Genomic DNA, 11,480 nt, shown 5'->3' with positions numbered 1-11,480 from the left:
CAAAATTTTTAGGGGTTTTTTGGGGAAGTATTCTTATTTTCAAAATTTCTTAAGAAAAATTACTGTTCATAATCTCTTTTTACTATCAACAACCTTTTGTTATTGATAATTTTCTTACAAATAATAAATTTTTTTATTTTATTATTTATAACCTTAGTAGTGTTATTGATTTTATTTTTTTTATCCTCACAGTCCCTCATTTTATCATCACCATCTTCGCTGACTTTTGAAGAGAAAAGAAGAATAAAGAGTAAAAAGAAGAAGAGGAGTAGAAGGAGAAAAAAAAAAGAGATGGAGAAAAAAGATGGATATTTATGTTCATTTATAAATGGATTGTTTAGAAATTTTAATTTTTTTAAATAAGATTGAGATAATTTAAAATTTTTAAATAAAAAATTATAAAATAATAAGATGAGAATTATAAATAGTAATATCCTTTCTTAACAACTCTTTTTTTTTTTTGCTTGATACATAGAATACCTTAACCATTGGATCAATCTTAATACTAGTTATAATATTTTAATATTTTAATATTTTAATACTAGTTATGATATTTTCTATAATACCATAAAAATACTATAGCATAGTAAAAAGATATTACGTTATATTTTTTAAACTTATATTATATTATTTTCTTGATAGTATTAAAAATATTATAAAATATAAATATTTTTATAATATATAATAATATTTTTAATATTATTAAAAATATTATAATTGGACCGATTTATCCTATGATCCAATCTACAAGGAAAAAAAAAAAAGAAAAGATAGATGACTGTTTGTCAAGTTCAGAATATTTCAGATATTACATAAAAAATTAAAAAAAAAAAAAAAAGAACACTTCTAAGAAAATTCAAAAAAAGATTGATTTTATTTTTCGAAAATTCGTCTAAGAAAATAGGATGATGGCGATCTGTCAGATGTTGTAAATAGGACAAATGTGATCCAATGAATACATAAAAAAAGAGATGAGAATAAAATGGTTATGCGGACCGGCGCACGAGAATTGGGGGTGCGGCGGAGAGAGTGGCGCCACCGAGTCGCGGTCGAGACGTGGCAGGTCCCGTGTGCCGTCGGAGTCACGGGGGCGGGTGAGGACTTCGGCCGACGACTCTGATGTCGTACGCCGTGACGAGTAGCCCACCAAAGCGATGGCCGAGATGGGGAGGCAGGGAGGTGGGTGGGGGGATCACGTGCGGGTTCCCTTCGACGCAGGGCTTCTCTTCTCCTTCGCCTCCGGCCGCCAGCTGTCCCGTCGCCGTCACTCGGCTCCTCGTCCAGCCGCTCAGGCCCACGAGCTTCGGTGGGTCCCATCGGGTCCCGCGTTTTGTCCAGTTGTATCAACGGTGAGCGAGGGGGCCGGGATAGGCGAAGGCGTCGCACCCGTGGTCATCACGTCCCTCGTGGTTCTCGTTGTAGCCCAACTTTGCGGCGGGACCCACATTTTTAATGCTGCCAGTCATTAGACGGTACCCGAATGGGTAGACGACTTGCATGGGTGCGGAGAAAGGACATGAGCCCCTAGTTTTCCAAATATTAAAAAATAGTTTGTAGTTTTTTATAGTTATTATATATTTTCTAATCAAAATGAAAAAAAAAGTGGAAGAAATAATCACGATACTATTCAAAACAAGAGATCGTTTGATGAACTATGAGAATTAGAAGCTTTTTATTAATTTTAGCAATTAAAAGCTTTTCGTGATATGTGAGAACCCAAGACGTCTTTGTTCAAAGCTTATCCTGTCATGGTCACGCGGAAAGCATGTGGTTAAGACTAGTGTTTGGTGTTTTATGTTATCGTACGTGACTTCTTTGACCTTCAATATAATTTTGATTGAGAGCCACCTAAATCACAAGACAATCGTAATCAAAATGCAATTCCCGCGAAATGAAATGACACTGCTTGCAGCAACACAGATTGGGACACGACCGTGTTAGGGACTCATACCCCACGGAGGAACACCTCCAAGTCACCAAACAAAAAGAAAAGCCTGCGCATGATCTCCGCAGTTTCAAAATGAGAAGCAGAGCACACGATCACAGAGGCTTCTCGCCTGGGGGATGAGATGGGGAACCACCACCATCGACGGGGCTCTTCTTCCTGTGAAGTATACCGCTGAGGTTGGACAGGAATGTCTTCCTCGAAGCCATTGCTTTAAGAACCTTTCGGTGCTCTTCACTCTTCTCTCCTGGCTTCACATTATGAACTGTGGGCCTCGGTGGCAATGCTCCTGCTGATTGGTGTGTCTCACCAGCCCTTTGCTGTGCCTTATCTCGCCACCTCCTAAGCTCTCCTTCCACTGCATTCTTTGCAGCCTCAGCCATTTCTGCCCGCTTCAGTGCCACCTTTGTTGCTGCCTCTATCTCCTCCATCTCCTTCTGAGCTGCCTCAAGTTTCTTGCTTACCTCATTTTCACTGGCTCTCACGACTTCCACCTGTGCCATTGCAGCAGCAACCTTCCTCTCCATCAACCATTCAGACTCCTCCACTTTGCATGTCAGTGACTCGTACTCTTCTTTTGAGATTGTTACGTTAGCCTCTGATGCTACAGCAACATCAGCATCCATTGGGGCTCCCTGCAGCTTCTTTTCTTCATCTCTTAGCTCTTCCACCTGTGCCATTGCAGCAGCAACCTTGCTCTCCATCAACCATTCAGACTCCTCCACTTTGCATGTCAGTGACTCGTACTCTTCTTTTGAGATTGTTACGTTAGCCTCTGATGCTACAGCAACATCAGCATCCATCGGGGCTCCCTGCAGCTTCTTTTCTTCATCTCTTAGCTCTTCCACCTGTGCCATTGCAGCAGCAACCTTGCTCTCCATCAACCTTTCAGACTCCTCCACCTTGCATGTCAATGACTCGTACTCTTCTTTTGAGATTGTTACGTTAGCCTCTGATGCTACAGCAACATCAGGATCCGTCGGGGCTCCCTGCAGCTTCTTTTCTGCTTCATCTCTTAGCTCTTCCACCTGTGCCATTGCAGCAGCAACCTTGCTCTCCATCAACCTTTCAGACTCCTCCACCTTGCATGTCAATGACTCGTACTCTTCTTTTGAGATTGTTACGTTAGTCTCTGATGCTACAGCAACATCAGCATCCGTCGGGGCTCCCTGCAGCTTCTTTTCTGCTTCATCTCTTAGCTCTTCGCCACTTTTCTTCTTTTCTGCAGATGACAGCTGCTGGGGAGCTGACACTAGGTCATCCGATGCTGAAGTTGCCTTCGAGTCTGCAGCCATGGCGGCCTCGAGCTCAGCTTTGCATTTCTGAATTTTGAGGTTAAGGTTACTGACAACATATCCAGTTTCTGCATCCTTCTCTTTGAGCTCTGCGCGCTCATTCTTTACAGCTCCCAACTCCAGCGTAAGGGAGTCCACCAAACTCCTGAACCAACTCTCTTCTTCAGCCAGTTTCTGCAGCATCCCTTTAGCACCATCAAGCTCAGCGCCCATGGCCGTAAAAAGCTCCAAATCTGAAGCACGGGCAACTTCCATTTCCTTCTTCACAGCTCCAATCTCAGAAGCCGTTTCGGCCAGCTTGGCCTCTAGGTTCTTAAGAACTTGAGGATCAGATTCTTTCTTCAGAGATGCCATTTTCCTCTCAGTTTCTTCTAGCGCTTGTTTGCAGGCCTGTTTGGAAGAGTCTTTCTCAGAGCGAATATTTGATTCTTCCTGCTGGGCTTGCTCTGTGACAAGCTTTACATCCGCAAGTGATTCCTGAGAAGTTCTAATCTCCATAGAAAGCTGAGCAACATTCTCATTGCAGGCATCAAGAAGCTGATTCGCTTTGGCTTCTTGATAAATGGCGGTCAGCTTTGCTTCCGTTGATGCCTCAAAATCCTTCCTGATCCTCCTGAGTTCTTGTTTTGCTGCATTAAGCTCCACAACGACAATCGCATACTGCTCCCTTGCATTGTTGAATTCCTGTTCCCAGCCACCATCATGACCATTAGTCTCGACAGAGCTCACATCTTCAAGATTCTTGGTCTGAGCTTTTGCAACGTCAGTCGCTTTTAGAGCCAGTTCCTTCGATTCATTTACAGCATTGAGCTTGTTTGTCAGTTCTTCAAAAGTTCTTCTCACCCTCTCTAACTCAACAAGCGCATGGGTCCTAGTTTTTGCAGCATTGTCAAGCTGTTCTCTGTACTTATTAAGCTCCTTCTTAGCCAAGTGAAGCTGTGTCTCCTTAGGTAAACCACTCTGTTAGAATAAACAACATTGATTGAGCTTGCACAAAACATTTAACCTCTCTATTCGGGCCTACAGAATTTAGACCACAAAGAGGACTTCACAACCATCTTAATTATGACCAAGTTAGGTTATCCAAATATATAAAATCAAGTTCATCTTAAATGCATGATATTGATGGTGTATTAAATTCTTAAGCAATCTAGAAACACAACATAATCCAAGTGACAACGGCCTTTTCCTCCAGGATCTGGCAGTTTAACTAAGAGCCAGAAGATACGCTACTGATAAAGTTTAACAGGTCTTATACATGAAACAAAATCAGCAGCTACAATAATGCCGCCTATTGCTGTAATTGATGCAGATATATTTCACCAGGTTACCCGTATCCACCTCCCAAAAAAATGTATACAAAGTAATACATATCAAAGAGCTGACACATTATTATTGATACCATAAATTGTTATCGATTTGAAGTGAAAAAGCAAATGGTCATCAAAGAGAGTTTCCATTCATAATGGCAACTATATCATGGTGAATGTAGTTATGATTTGAAGTCTTGCCGCTAGACTTCTAAAGTGTGCAACTATTATTGCAAATGAATCACGATGAGAACCTGAAACAACCTCCAAGATGCTGTACTTAGGTCTTGCATCTTTCTTATCGTCCTCAGCTGGATCTTCTATATAATTGCTTGATGTTATCCTAATTACTCCCCAATTCTTTAGCGGAGTGGGATAAATACATTGATTACATACTTTGATAACTTAGATGCGTAAAGTTATATTCAATCCAACTTCCAATACATAGGAGGAGAGCATATACCTCAGGGGGCGGAGGCTTTGGCTTTCTCACAGTAGATCTATCAGATGTAAATGCTACCTCACCAAATAGGCTGACAGCAGCTTTGACAGATTTAAAAGGTGCTCTTGTGTCTATTTCTGCTTTGGGTAAATCTGTACCATTTTGTCCAGCTTTTGTCTCCATGCCACTTTTTCTACCAATATCAGTTTAGCATAAACAATCAGGAACGGTTTCATTTGTGAATAAAGTAAGCAATTACATATGTCCTAATTGATTCATGTACCAGATGCAACTTTGGCATATTCAATGAAATAAAAACAAGTTCACCATGTAAAATATGAATTTAGAATCTAAAAAGAACAACACTGTTTTCACTGACAGGACATATGTAGTTGACAATAGCTTCATCTATTGTACTAGAGTTAAAAATGTATAATGATAAAAATTAAGCTGAAATGTAAGTAGGATTCCAATACATAAAAAATCTCATTATTTTGGAGGGCTATCTATGTAGCTGTCACCACTTCAAAACAAACATTGATTTCAACAAATGAAATATGCATATTTGAAAATGATCATGCCTTTGTCCATGTTTGAATATCCAACACTATCTTGTAAAAGGTATAACTAATGCAAGCAAAAGTAACAGGAGTTTTGATTAACAGAAACCAGATGTCTCTATTCTTTTATTTGAACTCTTCCATTCAACTCCGAGTATCTCTCTTCAGAGATAATGACAAGCTTTCTCTATAGGCAAGAGACTGTCCATTGAATTTTGTGGTAGAGTAGAGCTCCCATCTTTAACATCTCACCCCACTAAAAAGGAAAGTAATGGAGAAGCATTCCCTTCCTTTAGCTACTTTTTAGGTATTCAGGATCAAATTTGCATTTATCTGCCTTTCACAAAAATATTAAGACAAACTCATGGAAGAGATCGAATCCAAATTCCACATTTTTTTCTATAATCCTTTTCAAGATACAAACTTGACTTCTTCGACTTACAAGCCTAGAAAGATTTCTAGTAGCCAAGGGAGAGGCTAAGCTTCTAAGTTTCACGAATGGCACATGTACAAATAATTTTATGCAATCATAAGATTAGTGAAGATGTTAGCTAGTTTAGCTTCTTTATCATATCACCGTAAATCCATAAAATCAAATTCCAAATTTACCCCTTACGTTTAGCAATGCCAAAAAAAAAAAAAAATCACATTGATTAAATAACATGACAAAAGATAAGAAACTTAATTTAGAAGATTTTTATGGATTTATCCTACGCTAGCATATGATATAATACAATAACTAAACCATTGCTCTCTTGCATCACACAAAAAACGTCTCTTTACGGGGAAAGGGAAAAAAAAATCTTCCTCTTATTTCCTGCAGAAACCATCCACCGAACAAAGAAATCAATTAAATAGGATGAGAAATAATTGTTGGAATAACCCTAAAATAGTTATTGCAATCTCATACCATATACAAGAACTTCCAGATTTCCTCATCTTCTCCCTCACACAAGAAATATCGTCATAAAAATTATCGGGTTCATTCTATGGTAGATTTCCTAAATACACCGACAAGTACCGAACGAATAATTAATGTCAAGAATTTGTGTTTCCTCCCGATTGAGTGCGTCAATCCATTTTCAGAAGAAGAAGAAGAAGAAGAAGAAGAACTCGCAATGCGGGAGGCTCAAAGTAAGAAGACTTGGAGGAGAAGGGATAGAAGAGCAAACCGCGTAGGGGAAATGACAACAAAAGGATCGTCGAAGGCGCAAGGAGACGAAAGTTATGGAGAAGAGGCGATGATGATGATGACGACTCCGGCAATGGAAGAGAATGCGGCGGCGTCAGTGGGTCGTGCGCGTCGTCGTCGTCGTCGTCGTCGGAGAGAGAGAGAGAGAGAGAGAGAGAGAGAGGGGTACGAGGCGAAGGGAGACGAAAAGAAAGAGAACTAGATAGGGGTAAAGCGGAGTCATCGGAACGCCCGTCCCCACGGAGATCGCTTCTATTATTGGGGCCCACAATTGCATCCATAGAAGCAGTTGGTTTTCCTCGGAAATCTCTTGGACAGGACAACGACGAGGTGGTCCCTAAAGAAAGTTGGATAAGTATTTGTACTATTTCAAGGCATAGAGTTTCTATATATATATATATATATATATATATATATATATTATACGGATCCCAACATTGATTTTTTCGACAGAAATGCTTTCGATTACTTTTTGGTTTTTTATTTTTTTCCCTCATTTTCAGATTTTTCTAGCGGAGTTTCTTATTTTTATAATTCTAAATATAATTTGATTTGAAAATCAACGATCTATCTCTTTTTTTATTTTTTTATTGTTTAAATATTTTTCTACAACGTTATGGTACTTTTTTTATATTACGGAAAACATTGTAATTTAGTGTAACTGAATTTTTTTTAGATTGGTTTCTATATTTGATTTAGGAATCATATATATTCTTTTTATTTTTTATAATAATATATAAGCATGGTTCATAAATATTTTTCTACTATTTTTTCAGTTTATTCCCTTTGGGAAAGGGTGTTTTTGAAAATGTAGCCATGTCAAATATTTTTTCAGTTTATTCCCTTTGGGAAAGGGTGTTTTTGAAAATGTAGCCATGTCAAATTATTTGAATATGTATTTTTGAAAATAAAAAATATTTAAGAAGTCAACAATACCAAATAATATAGAAGTCAAATTATTTGAGTCATTAAATGTTCTCTATTATAAATAAATAAATATTAAAATAATTTGACTTCTATATAGGTTATAGAATCTTTCAACAAGCTTATAATATTTTTAGCACATTCTCAAAAATAGTGTAACTTCATTACAATTTTTTGTAATAGAAGAAAATAAAATAAAATAAACTAAAAATATCTAATGAATCTTTCTTATGTATCCTTATGAAAAATATTTTTAGAAAACTTATGAGTATAGGTATAGGAATCAACCTAAAAAAAATAAAGTTTTAATGTTTTCAATAATACAAAAAAGATTTTATTGAAATAGAAAAATATTGTGTCTGGGGTAGAAAAAAAGAAAAAAAGAAAAGAGACAGATATTTGATTTTCAAATCAAGAGTATATTCGGAATTAGGTAAAAAAGAAGTAGCGTTGCTAGAAAAAAAATATGAAAATGGAGAAAATCTTTCAGGAAAACCCCAAGGGATTTTTTTTCTTTGAAAAATCACCCTTACATTTTTATCTTTCATTTTGTTTTCTGTTTCAACCCATTAATCAAGATAATACGACCAATTTAAGCTAATATGTTCTAAATTATTTGCATAAAGAATCCTACAAAGTTTTAGATAGCAATATAATTTCATATATTGATCTAACCATTTGTGATTCTTTGATTTTTCTTTTGTGCTGTATATAAAATTTGCCTTCAACAAAATTATAAGTGTGTTATACATGATAATTGTCTTAATTAAATTGCCAAGTCATTTAGCATGTTTATGCATTCACGATAGACAATTATGCATGATAATTGCCTTAATAAAATTAAACAGTAGTGACTCATGAGGTTGAAGGAATTATCATGGTATTAATCAATCTTTTAAAAGCTGAAATTATCATGGTATTAATCAAACTTAACCCAGGCACAAGCTTGCTGCTATGACCAAGTAAGAGAACTTGGATTTAATCTATAATGAATGAATTATGCATGTAAGAAAAAAAGAAAAAAAAATTGAGCAACCTTTTACCTTGAGATGTGTTTAGAAAAAGGAACAAAGATTAGATTTTGTGGTTGGTAAGTGTGCTATTAATTTACCGTTGTAGGATGGTGGTTCTATTGTGCTAGCATTTCATTATTCGTAAAAAAATAAATTTTATATTATTGAAGTAATGTGTAGATGGATGAGTTATTCATCACAAGAGTGAGGTAATATAAAGATTAGGATCAATTAAATTTTATGCATAAGACTATATTATTTTAATACTTTTATGTAAACTGAAATCTTCATTATATATAGTAACTTCCATAGTATCTAATAATGTATAAAATGGACGAAGTGAAATGTATAAAAGTTGAATAAAGAATCATGACATCATACAATTTATAAACTATGCTTGTTATATCCATAAAGTAAATATTTTATAAGAATATTATCATCTTTTCACATGATACTTATAGTTTATATAACACTATTAAGATTTAAATTTAAAAAAATTATTTCATATCTTTCAAGTGCATAAAAGTAACTAAGAGAGGAATTAAAGTTTACTTTGTGAATTACTAATTAATACCTTAGTAGTTTAATATGTTATACCCTTTTTGAGATAAAGTATATAAAAAATAGTGTAAAACTCTCCACGCATAGAATTCTTATTTAAAAAGAGACCCAACTTAATTTTTTATGTTGTCAATTTAGTATTCTTATAATATGTAAAAATCTAAATATGAATTGAAAATTTTCACTATTATAATTTTATATTTGAATAATATCTTGTTCACATTGTTTAGGAATATAATTGATGTTCATCTTCGTACAAGTTAAAAATATTAAAATACGGATGTATTGATTGTCAACATGACTTGTTCAAGTCCTTTGTTGATTATTTTATATCAGAAGAATAATATTTATAATAAATATCTATTATCTCATAATAATTTAAATCAAAATATGATGTTATCAATATTATATTTATAGATAATAAATCTGAAAATATTTACAATTATTTATCTTTGCTTTTATGCTAATTCTTTTACTCAAATCCTAAAAAAGATAAATTTTAATAATGTATTGTTAAAAGGAGTGAACTAAAAAGTCAAACATATTAAAAATCTAAAATGTCACAATTGTATAAAAATTTAACAAAACTTTAGTTTTATCTACTCTAAGATTATAACCACTTAAAGTTCAAGATGAGTGTATTTTAATGGTCCAATGCTAGTTTATCATGGGCAACTAAAAATGTATTTATACTTTCTTTTTATAGCAATGTTTCAACTCATTACCAACTAGTGACTTGAAATTAAAATTTTTTCATTTAACTATCATGCAAGTTATTCATCGTTAAAATATAAGAGCTTAGAATATTGTTATAATATAATGGAGTGAGGATTTTGTGTGTTGGTCTACTTTTGTAGTGGAAATTGGAACTCTAACCCGCTCTCACGAATTGTCAGTAATAGACTATATAATTAAATAATATTGAGAAACAATACATTATATTGGAATAATTATGTAATTTAATAACATAACTATATTTTATGTGCTAATAGTTATATCCAACCTTCTTTTCAAGAAAACATAGAACCGATTGTTATAATAATATTTTTCACGGATGAAAGTTAATATTTAAAATTTTATTTAAGTTATCTTTTCTACCAGCTCACATTTAATCATTTCAATTTTATCGATAATATTTGAGAGACATGTATTTTAATAATTTTTAGTTCGTCTCGAATTAAAATAATAACAACGCATAATGCATTACAGTTTATTGTTTATAATATTAATGCAATGAACCTATAGGTGTATAGTGACTACAAGATTATATAGATGAGGAATGATAAAAGGTTTTATATCGAATGATTTGACGTCATCTCCAACTATAGCATCTTTGATAGCAATGGCTAAAGAACAAAATTAATTCAATTAGTAAAATATTTTAAAATAAGATATAAATTTTAACAAGTATATGAAGTAATAAAAATTATTGTCGAATATAGTAAAATTAGTAAAAAAATAAACATTTAGATTGAATGAAAAGAATTGAAGATAACTTTTCACGTAACATATTTCCTATATGGTCCACATTTAGTAGAACTTGGTGTTATTTATCATTGGTTTTAATATCAAAACTATAATAATACTAGATAATACGGTATTTCAAATACTATAAATAAATAAATAATAGTTATTACTGACCTAAGATTTTTGCCAACTCTTCTAATGTTGAAGATGATATTGGAGCAAGCTCATTAAACGCTACCGGAAAAAATTACATTGTCATTAAGAGGAGGAAGACCATCAGGTTAATGAGAAGTTGTCTTAGAAACATGATGGACCAATACTTGATTATTTGAAAAAAAAAATTATAATATTGAAGTAATATCTCTAGATGGATGAATTGTTCATCACAAAAGTGAGTTGCTTTAAAGATTAGGATCAATTAAACGTTATATATAAGGTTTTAGTTTTTTGAAACTGACCATGGTCGTCTAGAGACTGAAATCATCATTGTATATTATAACTTTTTTGTATGCAATAACATATCTTATGGTAGAAGGGAAATATATATAAATTAAATAAATAATTATGACCTTATACACTATGCTTGTTATATTTATTAATTAAATATTTTATAGAAATAATGTCATCTTTTAACATAATGCTTATACTTTATGTAATAATCTAATATTGTTGTATTGTAAGTAAAAAAAAATCTATTCCATATCCTTCAAGTGCATAAATATAATAAAGAGAGGAATAAGCATCTCTTTTGTAAATTGGCTAGTAATCCTT

The 11,480-nt window shown here is 33.8% G+C and overlaps 1 protein-coding gene across 1 annotated transcript; it reads right to left on the bottom strand.

Annotated features, from left to right (window-relative positions):
* Positions 1 to 1,915: 1,915 nt before the first annotated feature.
* Positions 1,916 to 6,895, bottom strand: LOC103974072 (WEB family protein At5g55860-like). The gene is made up of 3 exons (XM_009388822.3): positions 6,725 to 6,895; positions 5,014 to 5,185; positions 1,916 to 4,200 (listed from the first exon to the last, which is right to left on the bottom strand). Exons 2-3 carry the CDS (start codon positions 5,173 to 5,175, stop codon positions 2,041 to 2,043), a joined length of 2,322 nt encoding a protein of 773 aa, XP_009387097.2. The 5' UTR covers positions 5,176 to 5,185; positions 6,725 to 6,895; the 3' UTR covers positions 1,916 to 2,040.
* Between the last annotated feature and the right edge of the window lie 4,585 nt (positions 6,896 to 11,480).

Source organism: Musa acuminata, chromosome BXJ1-1 (genome assembly GCF_036884655.1).
Source record: "Musa acuminata AAA Group cultivar baxijiao chromosome BXJ1-1, Cavendish_Baxijiao_AAA, whole genome shotgun sequence".
NCBI classification, from domain to species: domain Eukaryota; kingdom Viridiplantae; phylum Streptophyta; class Magnoliopsida; order Zingiberales; family Musaceae; genus Musa; species Musa acuminata.
This window is presented reverse-complemented; position numbering and strand designations above follow the sequence as displayed.